The 17,958-nt window shown below is 41.0% G+C and overlaps 1 protein-coding gene across 1 annotated transcript; it reads right to left on the bottom strand.

Moving 5' to 3' along the window:
- Positions 1-2,542: 2,542 nt before the first annotated feature.
- Positions 2,543-17,282, bottom strand: LOC138617680 (coiled-coil domain-containing protein 6-like). The gene is made up of 9 exons (XM_069692862.1): positions 17,009-17,282; positions 15,958-16,107; positions 13,895-14,023; positions 13,064-13,167; positions 11,937-12,097; positions 9,583-9,739; positions 7,623-7,723; positions 6,740-6,861; positions 2,543-4,278 (listed from the first exon to the last, which is right to left on the bottom strand). Exons 1-9 carry the CDS (start codon positions 17,261-17,263, stop codon positions 4,081-4,083), a joined length of 1,377 nt encoding a protein of 458 aa, XP_069548963.1. The 5' UTR covers positions 17,264-17,282; the 3' UTR covers positions 2,543-4,080.
- Positions 17,283-17,958: the final 676 nt, after the last annotated feature.

Raw genomic sequence — 17,958 nt, 5'->3', positions numbered from 1 at the left:
TTACTTCATGTCATTATGTAATCTATTTGAAATGTACAATATGCTGACAGTGCAAAACAACCGAGATGACATGGGCCAGAGAATAGATTTAGATCTCTGACGTCTTTATTATAGTGATTCTGATAATACAACATCAGTTGCCAGGTAAAGTCCTGCAATCATAGCGTCACATGAAGGTAAAAACATTGCTGACCTGGACAATTACTGGTGTATATCCAAGCCGTCTAAAAATCCAAAGGTTTTTAACAGTTAATCACAATGTGTTTGGGTTCCTTATGGTTGAATTTATAACTTACTGGTGGAACTTAAAACAGCTCATGCAAACATTTCAAAATCAAGCCCATGAAATGCTGACAGTGTACAATAAGGATCTATTGTGGGGCCTCTAACATTTACCTTATAATTTATACAACATTTCTTAAATAATTTAGACTCTGCAAATCAATAACATGTACATGTAATTACTTTCAAAGACAGGTTTTTTTGTGACATGCGATTTATGCACACCCTATATTAGTGATTGTAAGGTTTTCATGATTGAATTCTAAACCTTGACATTTACCTTAATCTCTTAGTGGACGGTAAACCATTTTGTTTACAATTATTTCAGCCATAATGTTAAAGTTCAGTTCCAGTTACTAAATAAATATCATTTTTAAACATGGTGACTTGGGTTGAGCAATAATTGTCTTTGTTTTATGTAATGTGCCATCTCTATTATTAGTATGAAATTTCAGCAGGTAAAAAACATATTCTGAACATCGAGACCTATTTATTGTTGTCCTCGATGCAAAGCTCACTTTATTCAGCCACATCCCATAGTAAACACACACACAAGTTTACATGAGCTGACCTGATATTCTGACATTTGAAATACCTTTTGTCTTTCTCTAGCACTTTTGTGACACCTTAGAAGCAGCAGCCCGCTGTTCTTTTTCGTACAAGGCTTGGCAGGTATAAGCACACAGAGCCACCCCGCAGTCTGGATAAATCTCTCTCTAGCACCATAGAGCTACGAGGTGAAAGGCCACTTTAGCACCCAGCATGGCCACCCTGAGCCTCCAGTCCAGATTCCTGCTTGGATTAGTTCAGGTTGCTGGCTTCAGCAGCAAGAAAGAACGCTGCAACACAGTAGAAAAACAGAGGATACACTTTAGTTGTATCAGAGCTCTCAGCAAGAGAGATACTTATGTCATTCTTCGGATGAGGTGTATATTTTGATTCTGGCGAGTTTAAACCCTAAACGAATGTGTGAAGGGGCTTCAGTTACCTTGTAGGGAATCTAATGGACGCCTAATGTGTTTCACAGGCTGTCATCCCACTCATGTTTTTCCTCCCACCACAGGTTATTGCACCCACATTACAAAGGTTTGCCATGCTAAATGATCCTGGAATGATTGATTTATGGAAACCCCTCCTCCCGTCTCCAGCCAGTTAAAACCGGTTAAGACTATGGAGACTAGGAAATGAAAATTAGATCCTGGCACAGAGTCATTGGAGCTGTCGTACTGTATGCAAGAGCACATCACATGATGCGGTTGTGCTACAATAGATTACCATCAGAGGACAAGCGGTTCCATATTTCAGTTTTCAGCTAGCGGCAGGGATGGTAATGTCTGTCTGCTGGTGGGTCTATCTATCCAGCACCACGGAAATATCTCGACTAAGATTTCAACAGATTCTACTTTAACACAACAAATGACCACGGGTGACAGATTTTTCTTCAATGTACCCTGGGATTTATAATTCTATTCTTATTTCGTTGCTGTAATCATTGTTTCAGTACCGATGAAAAAAATTATACAAGAATCATAACACTGTTATGACTGGCTACGGTGGTCACTCTCCTATTTTGGAGATTTAGCGTACTCACATCCACTAATTTCTACTTAAAAAAAAAAAGAAAAGTTCAGCTGAGGCTGATGGGAATGTCAATACATCAGGTATTTGGCAATAAGCCAATTATTACTTTATATTTAAAGAAAGACAATTTGATCCAATGATGGTGCAACGGACAAAAAGTCAGGGTCAACGTTTTTTAGACTCTTCATCGAGCAGTTGACAAAAACTCCATAGAAAAATGTCAACCTGGTGACGCTGAAGGAAAAGTCACAAAAGTCGTCAGGATTCAACTTCTGGTAAACATGAATATCTACCTTTCTTTTCCATTTCATATTTGTTCAGACAGTTCCTTCCAAAACAAAAATGTCACCCTCATGGTGAGGAAAAGTCAGGGGATCACAAGCCATTAGATCAACTGGGAACCAAATCAGGGAATCACTTAACTACAATTTCTTCTCAAGGCATATAGAAAAACTTGAGCAAATTCAGCAAATGTCCTATATTCATAGAGAGATTTATCTTGGTCAAACGATAGGCCATGGCAGTATAAAACAGGAAGTCTTACCTGTACTGAAGTGTCGGGAAGGCTGGGATATGCAGGTCTCCATAATGCTGGACGTTGAACTCCTCAGCACACGTGACACATTACTACATTTAATAAAAGGTAATTCCTCAATTATAAGAAATAGGCTATTAACTGTTTTGTTTTTTCTACCATCTCAGGTTGTGAGCTTTGATGGTGCAGATTTATTAAGGCACAAACATTTTCCATCAACTACTGCGAGGGTTTGGTGGGACTAGGATGTCATAATTTCCACAATGAAACATTCCAGTGAAGCTAAATACACAGAAAGATCAATTCAACCGGGAACCCGTGCAAACGTTACGATCTGTTAAATTAAGCGTGGGCATCAAATCGCAGGTTCTTTTCGGGGGAACAAAAATGATTGTAAAGAACAAACTGATTCTTCCAGTCTTCCTTATCAGTGTTAAACCATCATAGTTCTCTCATTACAAATGAAAAGCAAATACTATCCATAAAACTGACAATTAAAAACAGATGTTGTCGTCTCAAGAGCTTTAATCATACATAGAAATTTAGTTCAACAGTACCATTCATTTAGAATGTTTTAGCAGTATGTATATTTAGTGTAAAGAGCGATGTGTTGGGTTTTTTTTTTTTTAATTTTTTTTTTTTAATCCTTTTTCTGATGAGAAATATCCATAAGGATGATAGAAGCTTTCAGAAATACACCAGAGAGAGAAGAGCAGAGAAGAGACTGAGTACATGACTAAGTTGTAACACCTCAGACTATATTTTTAAACACCTAAAAAGGCGACATTTATCTGTGGTTTATGTACCAGTGTCCATCCTTGTTGATGCTTTTTTTTTTCTTTTCTTTTCTTTTCATTATAACGGAGGAGCAGCAGAGCCTTGAATGCTTTCAGAAACTAAAACAAGTGTGCCACAAGGTCCGTTTGATCAATGCCCTGTAATGGAGAACCTACAAGCAGTCTTCTATGACACCTTTTGAGGACCTAATGAGGTCGAGGTGAATTGTTGACACTGCTTCAAAGACAAAGGGTGAGCTGGAGTGGAGGACATTACTGCAATCGAGTGTCATATTATAGGCATGAGAAGAATTGACCACATCCATCTATCAATCTGTCCATTTCTCCAGCCAGACATCCATCGATCCAAACATCCAATCTATCGTAAAAACATTACCATGAAACATACTGTATGTGCTGTTTGTGCTTAGAAGCGCCACAACAACAATTCCAACCAGCTAAAGTCCCAAGCAAAGAAAAAAAAAAAGAAAAGAAACATGTACAAGACAGAAAGTGGAACAGAAATTATCCTACAAATCCCAGAAGCGATTATTTTTCAGTCCATCCATTCCTTTTAAGAGTAGTTAAGTAACGCCACATGTGGATTTGGCAGACGGCTGGCTTCACTGAGGGTGAGTTGCCATCTTGTTGCTTTTCCCTCAAACTTTTGAAGCTGCGCCTTTTGTGGAGTTGGTAAAGAGTAAGAAACTTGACTTCCAGAGCTGGAAATGATGGAAGCTGCTGCTGCGGTAGCATCGTGGCATTCAGTGGGGGCGCTCTCGCGCAAAGACAGAGACTGTGTGTGTGTGTGTGTGTGTGTGTGTGTGTGTGTGTGTGTGCGTGCGTGCGTGTGTGTGTTTGTGTTGTGTGTGTGTGTGTGCGTGCGTGCGTGTGTGTGTGTGTGTGTTAAGGCTGGGAGGGAGGCTGCTGTGCTGCTGCGTGGTGTGACATGGCTGCCGGGGAGGACATGGACTGGACCATGGGCTGGGATGGCGGGGGTAGTGGAGGCTGAGCCTGTTGGGCCCCTGAGTGCGTGTTGGGGGAGGGCGGGGGCGTTGGACGTTTGAATTTGTCGGGGCTGGTGCTTCTTCGTGGAGAGGGCCTCTGAAAGTGAGAAAGAGAGTGAATAAATAAATCAAAAGTCATTTTGGGATGACGGGACAGCAATTTAAACATTTAATACAGACAAAAGAGTTTGTGGCAAACTCAGGGGGGTGTGGAGAAAATGAGTTGAACCAACATCATGGGAAGATTTTTTTTTTTTCTCATTTAAATTTAGTTTTAGGGCAGATGAAGCTAAAAATTACATTAGAATAACAGCGTTTGTGAAAAGAGAGGTAACTGTGGCAACACCTTTAATAAGACCGTTTCCAGAATTGCGAAGCACTGAAGGAAAATAACATTGTGAAAAGCGAGGATATTTGTGTCTATGGTTGCAACAGTATGGGTTTTTCAACGTATGATAAAAGGTCTGAGAAAATATCACAGTATTTCACTATCATTACTACGATTATTATTATTATTATTATTATAGCCTTAAAAGAACAAAAACAAAAATGTTTTTGTTGAACAAATGGTTTACTATAGTTTGATATTTGAAATTTTTTCTGTATTTAGAGATGTGCTTTAAAAGTCGCCAGTTTGAAAATTAATAAAAATGCATTCATGTAAAACAGGATTTCACTGTTGTCGTTGGTTGAAGTGGATCTTTGGAACCTTTTTGTGCCAGGATGTGGAAAGTTTATTTTAAATCTTTAAACAGTAGTAGGAATTGTACTTTTTTTTGTAAATCAGGGATTCAATTTTAAAATGGGACACATACTTTGGTGTCAATAATCAATGAATAGTCAATTAATTCCGAGCGACTATCGAATTGTATTTCCGCTTGAGATGCTCATTTCTACCAGGCAGCTGAGGAGGAAAGAAGATGCAGGTAAGAATCTCCATTCATCGCATTTTCTTTGTAAAACCATGAATAAGCAAATGGACACGGTGTGATGACCATCTGCGTTAACGGTATACCGTGATACTGCAACCCTGCTTGTCTCGGTCATCTTTCCCCCTATTGGTCTTTTAGTCATGACCTGACGACTGCAGTTCAGGTCAGACGAATAGAAAGAGCAAAGAAAAAAAGGGGTTTAGAGAAAATGTAATCTGTCTGAGGTTCTGATCTCCGTGACGGAGTTATTTCCCCGTTTAACTCCTGGGTGGGCTGAGTGGTGCTGGGAGAGTTGTGGTCTGTACCGTCACCATGCAACAAGAGAAAATGAATATATGGAGTGATATAGAGGGGGACTTATTAGCACCAAAAGTTTAACTTTAGAAACAATTCAACACTGAAGGGTAAAACAGCTATTTTGATAACGAATACATTTTTTCAGCTGCCTGTACATAAATACGTACATCACTATGTTTTGAACTGGATGAATTGTGCAACTTCTCAGGAGATTGGTCAAGCATAGCAGACTAACCGCCGTGACGCTATAACAAGAATGTTGATGTCAGCTTAAAGTGGTTTTATGCTGAGTGGTCCTGTTCTCTGTGCCAATCTTATCAAAGTGAGAGAGTTCACAATTATATATGTTCTGACCAACGTAAACAAGAATTGGACGTTGAAAAAACTGTTTAGGAAAAAAAGGAACTCCGCGAGGTCCTACTTGTAGCAAACTGCAAAATCTCATTTGTCTCAAGAGTCAGTAAAACGTGGGTCACAGTGACCTGGCTAGTAACAAACTGGCAGCGTTTTCCATGAGAAAGAGAGGAAGACATTTCATAAATCGGGGGTAATGAGTAGGTAGAGAACAGCTAGGTCAAAGAAGACTCTTCCACGTCACTCGCTTTTAAATTGTGTTTAAACTGGCGTAAACTCATAGGAATGTTGTTATGCTCTTTACATAAGTTCCAAACACATTTTGGACTTCCACAAAAAGGACTTCCCTTATCTTGAAGCGCATAGCTTCATCAGCACAAAGGTCAAACTGAGGCAGGATGCAACGCCGCGGGGACCAAACGAGAAGTTTCGAATGGATTTCACGTTAAATCAAATTTGATCTCATATTTGTGTAAGAACTTCAATGGCATAGTATTGAAAGGCTTGTTAAACCAAGGGAGAAGGACCTTCATGATAACGATGCTCGTGAGGAATGTATTTGGGGCCGTCCAATCAGTAATATGTTCAATATAGAATATTCCACAGGCAACACAGAAAACCTCGTGAAAACAATATTGTGAACAAACACTTGAGAGATTTCCAAGAATATCCAAGTTCTGGTCATGCATAACTAAAGAGTTAGGACTAGAAATAACCCTTAAAATGCAATTTTCACATTTATCTTTCTTTCTTTTTTTTTTTTTTTTAACTGGCACTGAAAAGCATTTTCTTTACAACTCTAGTAAAATGGGACCAATTTTACAATATAAAAATGTTTTAAAATATATTTATATTTGATTTGATCTTCTAACCCTCGAGTTAGACAGTTCTCTAGTTTGCAAACTTAAGACAACTAACACATATATATATATATATATCTGTCTGTTACAGAAAGTGTGGGTGGATGTTACTTACTGCTATGGCATGAGAGGAGCTTCCGTGGACGTGCAGGGCGGGGGTGTTGTAGTGGGAAATGGCAGCTCTGGACAGTGTAGCTGGAGGGGTGAAGCCAACCGTGTGGGTGCCATATGAGAGTCCTGCAACAGAATGGGACAGACAGGTGGAGAAAGGCCCGTTCTATTTAATTATAAAATCAACTTCAGCTGTTAAGTCTCAAACTACTGCCATTTCTCTGCTGACCAGCAGTACAGAGAGCAAACACAACAGGAAAAAACAAGAGTGCTCCGGTATCCGAGATCTGTTTTATCACTGTGCAAACCTTTAGACTGTAATCGGAAATCTTGCTGAATCGCACCATACATGTGTGGTGTGTGGACCTGAAACGGATCTGATTTTCCTCAGGATTGGTTTTGGAATTAGGACTCTGAATATCTCCAGGACTTTAGCCTCGATGCTCATTATGTTTTTGTGTCGTTTACAGATTTTAATACTCTCTCACATGCTTAGTCACCCAAACACATAAAAAAAAATGTCCCCACTGTGGGATGAATAAAGTCTAAATCTAATCAATTTATCATAGTTTAATTTGTTCAAGTAGCAAACAGAGAAATGTAAACATTTACGAGTCCAATTTTACACTGTGGCCAGGTGACTGAACTGTCCAGTGGGAGCAGAAAGCGTGCGTGTTTTTCGCTGCGCGGGAAGGCCGACTAAAACGTAGCGTTGAAGTTAACGTTTAAGATGCAAACTTTTGAATGAATGTCTCTTGTATATTTGACACAGGACTGTTAACGGCTCGTAATTGCAATCTTTGAAACAAAGATAAAGCGTGTGTGTCTGCCAAAGTATCGTATAAACTGATATCAAAGGTGCTTTTTTATTGTCGTGTTGCACCCACCGGGTGATATGGGTCGGCTGGAGCTGGGGGAGGGGGTGTAGGGGATGGGGCTGGACACGGTCCTTGCTCGCAAACCCTGTGCAGACATTTCGTTGAAGTACCTGCGGGGGATGAGAGGACCATTTCATGAAAATTCAAGAGTTTCCTATTCCCCTCCCACAAAAAAAAAAGAGCAATAAATGCAGACTTTAGAGCCATACAAGCTAAACACATCCCTTAACAGTCAATGTGAAAAGTATTTTTATGGTCACCTGAAATTGATATCTACAAGTGCTCAAAGAAAGAAAAGAGAGCTCAAAGCACATGACTCATACGGAAATATGGAGTTTATTGTCTACACTGCCTCCATTAAATACATGTCAGAAGTTAACGCTCTGCAGTCCGATATGACACAAGATTTCTATTTACAGTTGCCAGTTATATAAAAAGCCAATAAAACCTAGAGCATTGCTTTATTTCCACTCAGTATCAGCTTATCATGTTTGTGTGCCCTGAAAAGGTGTGCCACACCCAATACTTGGAGCACTTCAAATACCTGCTACATTTGGTTTAATATAAAAGAATAAAACTACTCAAACCTGGAATAGATTTGTTCCTTTACTTAAATATGGCCATTTATAGTTCAATGATCAGTGGTGACGGTGCATGTTTTACGGATTCTTGCCACTGCTGAAGGTACAACAATATTTTAGCATTAACGGAATGAAAGCATGAAAAGTCCTTTGAATGACTTGTGAAAGCTTATGTACGAGCGCTTTTAACTACAATTTCTTTCCGTTAGCACGATTAGGATACGAAGTAAGATTCTCCTAACTAAAAAAAAAAAGCAGGGATATATTGTATATATTGTACAGTGTAGGACCTTTTAAAAGATCAATTTCTTAAGTGATAGCAAAACAAACAAAAAACTACCACAAACAACATAAAAGCTCAAACGAAACGAACAACACTGGTATCATGTCTAGTGTCAGCGCAACAGCCAATCAAAAATAAATAAAAGATAACGATAGAAAGTTTCCAATCCTGGACGTGGCCGGGTGACATCACACCGAAGGAAATGGGACCGCGTCTGAGTGCATTTGCGACTGCCAGTCGAGCCTTAGAGCCACCACAACAAACCCACAGTCGTGTGTGGACTTCAGAACAAAGAGGCAGACCATCTGGGTAAAAACCTGTGTGCCTCAGCAAGGAGGGTAACGGGGCTGCCAGTAGTAAAAGGGATCAAGTTATAATGAACCGTTCGCTCCCAGGCCGAAGGCGGTCTTTGGCTTAAACGGTCACAATATTTTGGCTCCTTTTCAGTTATATCTAGAGTGCAGATCTGAAAAAAGTAAACTAAGCTACTGCTTATTTATTTGACGTTTGTCCATGTGTCTGAAGCAGTCGTGGCAGCGATGACCTGAATCAAATCTGCGGGGCGGTATTAAACATTCAAATCATCTATTTTCATGATTATAAGAAAAAAAAAAAAAAAAAACACTAAGTGGTGTGGAATTAATCTAAGCTGCGTGTCTGACATGCAGCCAACAGCCGTGCTTACCGTGCTCACAATTTTGTTATTTTGCTAATCACAAAGACGGCCTGTACACCACGAACAAAGACCGGCTATTGGAAGAGCAACTGCTGTGTGCTGAGGTGGCACACATGCCCGTTGTCTTTCGCATCTCTCCCGCTTTTGTTCCTTCATCTTTTCACTCTCGCAGGTTCAAGCCCCCTTTATCTATTACGCAACGTCAGCACACTGTAACCGGCCAATTGAGCCATAAGCCTCTGCAGCCTCCCTACAACATCAGGCTCCAGTACATAAATCAAGCTATTTACCTACCAAGTCTTTGCATCAATTTCCTTTGATTTGTGATGCGTGTGATCTTGCAACCCCCCCCCCCCCCCACCCCCTCCCGAGTTTGGTTACTGTGAATTCAAATGATCATCTGTCCCCTCTGCGTGTTGCATCCTCTACCTCTCATCGTCCATCTCCAGACTGGACTCGCTCTCCGACAGTTGTCTGCACAGGGCCTCCCTGCGCTCCATTTCTCTTTGAAGCTTTCTCTGCAGCCGGATGTTCTCCTCCCTCATGTGTCGCTCCTCCTCGATGTACTGGGCACGCTTCTCTGTGTCTGGAAGGGAACACACAGGGAGGGTTTTGTCAATCCTGGACACTCTACATCGACGTGAATAACAACGGCATTACTGTGTAACTTGTCAAGAATGTGTTCCCTTCTAAAAGGCTTTTTGTTTCAAAATTGTGCCGCTATAACAATTTGATGTAAAGTGCTCAGAGCAACCCGGTTTGCTTGTGTAGTACAATGTTTATTGTTGAAATTCTGTTTCAAAGACAAAGTGAAAGTGGGTAAATGCTAATCTCTACTAACAGAGTGGATTATGGGCCATGCAATGAGGTTTAGTATCTATTGCTTCTTGCTACTCGACAAAGCCTTTGTTAAAGGCTGGACTGACATCTCCCTCTAGTGGCGAAATCAAAGCATAGACACATCAATGTTGAGTGACAGTCCCAGGGCTGGATCAATATCCATTAATTAATTTCTCCAAGTTTCAGCAAGCTGAATCAACACTTCTGGCTGTCTGAACAATTATTTAATCAAAACCTCTGTTTACTAATGTGCTGTTGAGATGCTTCTGTTATTTTGTCCACACCCTAAGTGCATTTGTCGAATTCCTAAAATATATTAAAAAAAAAAGCTTTTCCGTGTTCCTTCAAGCAGAGTTTCTAATGAAATGGCCTGATATGAATTCCACATCCTAATACAACATGGTTCCCACATCTGTGCTCTGTCCATAAACCTTGGTGAGTAACTTTATGTTTTGGGGAGACGAGTTAAAGTACAGTGCAGGTGGGAGTTTATAAAGGCAAATGGGACCGATTAGTGACTTGCTAGGAAGATATAGTTTGTTATGCATGTGTAAATCGCTGGCTGGCCAATGTTCAATAAATAGAATTTCTAGAACATCAGCTCTTTGTAATGTTACAGGCATCTATGTAAAATCAGACAAACAATACGTTACATTGCTAGAACATTTTGTGAGGTAAGATCCAGAATCTGGCTGCATTTCACATTCAATGTCTGACCAGCGAGTGCAGTTTCCCTGATGCTCCGTAAAACTATAAACCGAGTAATGATGCATCCGAGGGCAATCGAACTGGATCCTATTTTTCTTGCCCGTCAGTAATTTGACCCCCAGAACTCTCGCACTCACTGAACAACACAGCTTAGATCTGAATTTGAGATAATTTCGTAACATGATAGGGGAGTTTTTAAAAGGTATTGAGAATCTACTTTCAGTCTTAAAACCTTTACAATAACAAACAGTCACTTTTGTGGCCACCTTATCAGCATATAGTAAGATAAACTAATGTTGTAACTGTTATTGAAACGGTTTCATAGTGCATTCGTTTTTCAAAACAACCTAGTATTGCGACACTGTGTTGAGAAACGTGCATTTAAAAAGAGTGTTGGACTGCTCGTGAATGTAACAATCTGATTTCACAACAGTCTCCAGAAGCCTCTTTGAACGCACTAAGGAGACTAAAATGGTGCCTGCATGTAATTTGATTTCCATATTGTATTCATTAACTGGGCATTTCAGGAATTTAAACTTCTTTGGCAAAAGACAAATATTACAGATATGGTCCCTTCATACTTCATGGTTGAGCATGACATGAATGATTGTTTGGTGGCATTATTATGCAGCAATATTTTTTAGTGTCTGGTTTCTATACTATAACTGGCTACAGGAAGACTAAAGGCAGCTCTTGATAAGTAATCCACCCAATCATCATCTGTATCGGCATATCTTTTAGAAGGTGCCAGGGGGTGGAGCCAGGTAAGACACCCTTGACATGTGATGTGAGGCCAAATCATCATATGTTTTGGTTTTCTGTTAAAACAAACAGGATACATTTCTTAAGAAACAGAAAAAACAACAACATCAAGTTCAGGGAACCCATTTCAAAAGGAAGAAAGGGGATAAATCGTAGTTCAAGACCAACACAGTCTGCCTTAAAGGCTTGGTGTTGACCACACTTCCTCTCAACCTGTCTTCAGCTGTAATGTGACCAATGAATACTATGGACGTAACAAGGCTATAAACTGTGTCAGCGCAAGACTAGAAAGTATCCTGTTCATCCTGGTCTACGTAAAACAAGCCAAGCAATGGTGTAGAATGAATTCCCCTCCAGCCGCTTATCTAAGGATCGGTTAAACCAATCGCACTTTTAATCAACACCTGAGGGCGTCTGCCCCTTCAGGACATACACCCCCTTTGGATCGTGTGACAAGTCGAGTGGCCACTTACGCTGCAGCTCGGTGGTGCGCAGGCTTTTCTTAAGCCTCTCCACCTCATTCTTCAGGAAGCGGATATGCCGCATCATGTTCTCCGGCGAGTCTATCTCCATGGAAACATCTCTTGGGGAGGGAGGAGCTGATACAGGCTGGTCCAACTTCTCCTGAAGGATCCTAGTTCAGGAAAAAAATATATATATATTTTTTTAGTATAACTCATTAGCAGAAAGGATTAACACGATGACAAGCTTTTTTACATTTAAGTCTGAGATCACCTGGCTTTTAGATAAATATAAAACAATTAACTTGAAAATAAAAAAAATGAATAACAAATAACACAAATAATAATTTGTCTCCTTTTTTGATGCATTCAGATGTTGGATTTGAAATGACTTAGACACATATGCAGTGGGTAAATATTTAACCTATTGTCATTTACTCTTCCGAAGGATTTACCCTCAACATGTATAATCTAAAAGGGAAAACTGCTGTTAGTCAATCACTGGTAATTTATTTTGCACCTCAAGTTAAAATGACTTGTTTTTAGTGACAGGCAGGTATTTTACGTGTGCTCATCTGTCAGACACAGAAAAAGGGCAAGAAACATAAACATGATGTAAAATAACACAAAAGCATTGTTACTCTAATTATGAAATAATGCAACTGTTCTCTCTATTTTACCAAAACAGTGCTGAAAAATTACTGCCAGTATATTGTGTTTGCTCAACTGTACATGGAAATGACACAATTCAAGAAGTCACAGCAGAGCTGTCTGACGGCTTTCGATCCAAATTTTAGATATTAAACTGAATTTAAATAGAGTATTTTCTTATGTATACATCAGGGCCAGCCCATCAGATTTCATATATATAAATTGCGCTGAAACTATCCGCCAGTTAATAGATTAGTCGATAAGAAACCCACAAGACGAGGCTCAAAGCTCTGGAAAGATTTTGCGCAATAAGTAACTGGAAGATGTTACCCTGAAGGGGATTTATGATTATCAAAATAGTTTGCTATTAATTGGCCGAGCATCGCAGCTCTAATGAACATAGTTGTTCCAGGAAGAGCAGTCAAGTCTAAAATGACTTTCAGCTTTGGCTGCTGAAATAGTTGCCTTATAATTTGATCATTCTTCACCTTTTCTCAGCCTCCAGTTTGTCCATTCGTTTCCACAGTCTGTTGACCAGGGCTTCTTGTTCCTGCTCTAATGTGTTCTCAAGGTCGATCTTCTCCCGCCGCAGCTGGAAAATGAAATGAAAAGCAGAGAGAGAGACGTTCAAAGATAGAAAAACCTTGACGTTGAAAAGCATTCACAGGACCGCGAGCAAAAAAATGAAAAAAAAACATGCTGCAAACTCAAGGTCTCAGAGTCCAGATAAGCCTCTCCGGTATAGAGCTGCAGTTCTTATGCTCGCTTGTGAGTCACACTGATAGAAAAACAACGCAGGATAGTTTGTAAAGGTGTATTTGATCGCAGACTGACATAAAAAGCTTAACTAAACTGCTCATTAGTGTCTTTGTGATGAAATTGTGTGACATCTTTGGTAAACATGCCATTTGGTTCTACCTAAATGGCGCAGTGGCATTACACAAACATCAATTTGACACATATACATTAGCGCATGAGTCGTCAGCAACAACAAATACATGCACAGAAAAATCCTGTTGTCAGAGCATGGAAATGTTATGCAGTGGCTTCAGCATACACAGGTTTGTCCCAGCCACAAACCAAAACGTTCTTTCCAGTTAACATTCAGTGGGAAGAATTATGGACGGTGACTTTTTTTGACATCTTTTGGCACCGTAGCTGGACACACACACACACACACACACACACACACACACACACACACACACACACACACACACACACACACACACACACACACACACACACACACACACAAGTTCTGGGATTGGATGTACTGCATTGGATGCTGAAATCATGTTCTATCACAGTAAGCGTACCTGTTCCAGGGTTAGCTGCTTTGAGATTGTTTCATTCTCCATTTTCTTGATCTTTTTCATGAGCTTGTTAACCTGGAACTCCTGCTCCTGCTCCAAGTGTTGCTCCAACTCTGCTTTCTCATGCTGGAGCTGGAACGGAAAAGAGGAGAATAGTACACAGGCAGAGGAAAAGAAGAGGAGGTAAATGAAACAAGAGAGATGGGAGAGGGAGCAGAGCAAAAGAAGAGACTCGCAGTGAGCCACATAAAAACTATTCGATGACCACAGAGAACAAAACATACTGGTGTCAGATCCTCAAATTTAGCTTACACATTGAGAATATGTCATAACAGGAAGGCAATCGAGAATTCTAATGGATTCAGGGTTAAACTTCCCAGAAAAACCGACGGCATAAAATAATGATTTGGCAACCAAAGTAACCACCTTTGGCAGCTCACCAGTACAAAAAAAGGGTGCGGCTCAGCACTGATTCAAAATGGGACAGCTCGGTGATGGATTATATAAGTGATTACTCATTACGGGGAAAGGGATGCAAATTCATTTGTAGGAAAAACCCAGAGAGGGAAAAATAACCATTTCCATTATGCCACAAAGAGAAACAGCTAGAAAACCTCCAAACAACGCAGTTTGTTTTAACTTACAGTGACTACATTCATGCAGCGTCAAATCTATCTTGGCTGAAAGACCAAGTTATTAAGTTTTGCCCCACCCTGAGCAGTAATTTCTCTTCTAATTAACACCCTGGCAATTTTCTTTGTTTTGATCATTTGCCTCCCTTTAATCAATACTGCTAGCTATTGTGTAACAGGCCTCCACCCTACTGTACTGCGCGGTCAGTCGCATCTATACCCGAGTCTGTGTGAAAAATGTTCAGCCTGTGGACACCTTGAAGCAGAGGTATTATATTTGAGCTCTTCTGTCCTTCAAGTAGAGGCTGTTTGTAAGCGACACCAGAACAGTGACAATGAGGGCATGCATAAGGAAACTGTGTTAAAGTGGTTTCCTTTTTTTGTTTTATATCTCGAACGCCAATAATGACAATTTGAAAAAAGCAGTAGATAAAATCTTTTTTTTTTTTTCATAATCATTCAATCAGCATCTTCTCAAAAAAGGAAAACCTCCCTTGTTGTTGCATTACAAAATATCACGAAAGGAGGATCATATTGATAATCTACCGGCCATTCAGTGTGCTTAAAGGGGGGGGGACATTAATTCAGATGAAACTTCAGCATTTGTCTACTTTAGTCCATCATCTCATGTAATGTTGGAGAAAACGCAGATAAAACTAAATTATACACAAAAAGCGCTTTGGCATAGGAGCATTTTCACATGCAGTATAAAAACAAAACAAAAAAAACACTCCACATTCGCTCAATTCTTCATCTTCATCTTCATCTATCACCACAAGAGTAAAATGCATGCCCATGTACACATACTGGAGGCAATTTGTCAACACCGAGAAGCAGAAGTCTGTTTCATGTCAAGTTAGAAGGCGAGATAACAACGAAAACCCAAACAAGTCCATCTGTATAACCTTCTCTGCTGTCTGCTGACATATGCACGAGTACCTTCCAGAGTCCGACTTCTTTCGCTATCAACAAACCATTAGTCCGCCTGCAGCTACCTATTGAAAGTGTGCGAGTGTGTGTTAAGCACTCTGCAGTTGGGAAAAGGAAGATGTGGAAAACAGACTGTACCAAATAACCGTCAGACGGAAGGAGAGTAATTTGAGAGTCATTTAGAGTTGCTAGCAGCTGCAGTGAAGTCATCTCGAGCCTTTCCAGGCTTCAGGCTAAGTACCAGTGTAGTTGAAGATAATGCCCGAGCTGCTGCACAGTCACTCATGGGGCCGTGTGCGTGGACACGCACCTAGTGAGCTGATGCTCATCACGGTGAACTGTGCTGCGCTCAAAACTTTCAATATCGCAAATAATCAAACAGGACAAAAGCTCAAACTGATGTTGGGTTATTCTCCATTACGTCTGGTAAAAAAAAAAAAAACTGCAATAAGTGATCTAAAAAAAAAAAAACGACAACTATCCGGTCTCGTCCCAGTCACTCACTTGCATGAGTTTCCTCGACAGTTCATTAGTGAGGAATTCCTCCTCCTTCTCATAGTTGACCGCCAAAGTCTCCTTCTCCTTCTGGAGGGCCTGGATCTTCTTGAACAAGGTGTTGCTGATGAATTCCTCCTCCTGCTCTGCTCTGGCTTGCTGTGTGGACAGAAGAAAACATCAGTCAAATGGACTAGGGAGGGAGAGGGGGAGGAGGAGGAGGAGGAGGAGGAAGGGGGGGGTCTGGCACATCAAACTGCAACATGTCGACACTTCGGCTGCAGTAAAGTCAGCCAGCCAAAGAGGAAGCATCCTTTTCCTAAGATACTGCAAGAAGAGTGAGCCATGTGTGTGTGTGTGGGACAGGGACAGGGGTGGGACAGGGACAGGGGTGGGGTGGGGTGAGGTCGACCTGCCATCGTTAAGAGCGTGGCATTCAGCTAGCTCACTAAGTTTGGCCTACATGCTTCCCATCTATCCGACAGATCGGTTACACATTTTTATGAAGAAGCTGGGACTGATTAACCGAGCATGAAGACAGATGACGCATCAGCCCGACCTGCTGCTGCTGCTGGACTATTTATTCAGTTCCCGTGTCCTTCTTAGTCATTATGTGGTGACAATGTCTAACAATGAGTAATCAGCTGACCAGACACCTCCCCTCCTCCTCTTCCTCTTGTCCGGTAACTTGCATCGTGAGCTGCCCACCTCGTTTCTGACGCTTTTTTAAAATTTATTATTATTATTATTTTTTTTTTTTAACTTAGCCGTTAAGCTAACGTTAGCAACAGATTAGCTACGCAAAAACAAAACAAAGCAAACTTAGCCGCCTTAGCAAACGTGAGGCTAAATTAGCGAGCACGCCTTTAAATGGGCAAAACACCAAACGCTTAAAAAAAAAATATATATATATATATATATATATATAACGTTTTCCCACAGTCGGCGCGTTGGCTATTTTAGCGCTGAACGAGACAACACGAGCCCGGAGCTAATTCACCGACAAAAATGTGACACAGCCGAGTAGCGTGGGGCTAGTTAGCGAGCTAACGTTACTCACAATGGTGACGCTCGCTTTGCGGAGCTCCCGATTCTCCTCCTGCAGAGCTTTGCACTTGAGTTTGAACGTTTCCAGCTCGATTTTAAGAACTTTATTCTCCTGCTGCAACGAGGCGAGGCGGTTCGTCAGCTCCTCCAAACGAAACTGCGAAATGACCACGCTCGGTTTCCCCGAATTTGAAGCGGAGGACGACATCGGGGTGGCCGAGCTGCTCCCGGCTCCGTCGGTGTCGCTCTCGCTTGCGCTGTCCGCCATGGTTGCGCGACGGTGCGTGTGTGTGTGTGTTGTGCGTGTGCGTGTGCGCGGGGAGAGCAGGAGGGGAAGACGACGGCGAGCTGCGGCGTTTGAGGGACCGCAGACGGCAGAATTGGTACACCGTGTGACCTTGCGCCCGTGTGTCGGTAGAGCGCCCCCCCTGCAGGATGTCTCCAGTACTGCACTCTCCCACTCCCACTCCCTCCAAAAATGCGCCCAAGACGGATGAAACAGAAAGGCGCGTCTTTTATATCAACTCCATCCAAAGACTGGATTACTTGTGCTGGATATTCTTAACATGTAGTTATATTTAATCTAATTTAGAGGAGTCCAGGACCTCGCAGATCGTGTTTTCCTTCATCTTGCCGTTACCGTTGCTTTGCTTTATATTATTTCTTTACTCACCGATGGATAAAACCACTGACGGGTGAAACTTTAACAGCCTTGAAATAAATGCTTCATGAGGATCATAATGTACAGTTATTAATTCATTTGATTGAGAGAGGTGTTGAATTTTTTTTATTTTTTTTTTTAAAGGTTATTTTGGATACCTATTTATGTTGCTGTTGAACTGTACTGGGTTATACGCAGAGGTGTTCCTGATATTTTGTCTGCCCCAATTTATGTATAAACGGGAGAGACAAAATATTAGGAACATCTCTCAGTGTAATCCAGTAGAGTTGGACAGCAACACA

Source organism: Brachyistius frenatus, unplaced genomic scaffold (genome assembly GCF_029030835.1).
Source record: "Brachyistius frenatus isolate BFR_SWC_R1_liver_20210118 unplaced genomic scaffold, ASM2903083v1 Contig_13, whole genome shotgun sequence".
Taxonomy (NCBI): domain Eukaryota; kingdom Metazoa; phylum Chordata; class Actinopteri; family Embiotocidae; genus Brachyistius; species Brachyistius frenatus.
The sequence above is the reverse complement of the archived record's forward strand: the minus strand, read 5'-3'. Positions and strand labels throughout refer to the sequence as shown.

Excerpts from the sequence above, each read along its gene's own strand:
- LOC138617680 (XM_069692862.1), bottom strand. The coding sequence starts at position 17,263 with ATGGCGGACAGCGCAAGCGAGAGCGACACCGACGGAGCCGGGAGCAGC. Across the intron at positions 6,862-7,622 it reads CAGCCGACCCATATCACCCG|GACTCTCATATGGCACCCAC; the intron begins GTGGGTGCAACA and ends ATTCTGTTGCAG. Across the intron at positions 4,279-6,739 it reads GCTCCTCTCATGCCATAGCA|AGGCCCTCTCCACGAAGAAG; the intron begins GTAAGTAACATC and ends TCTCACTTTCAG.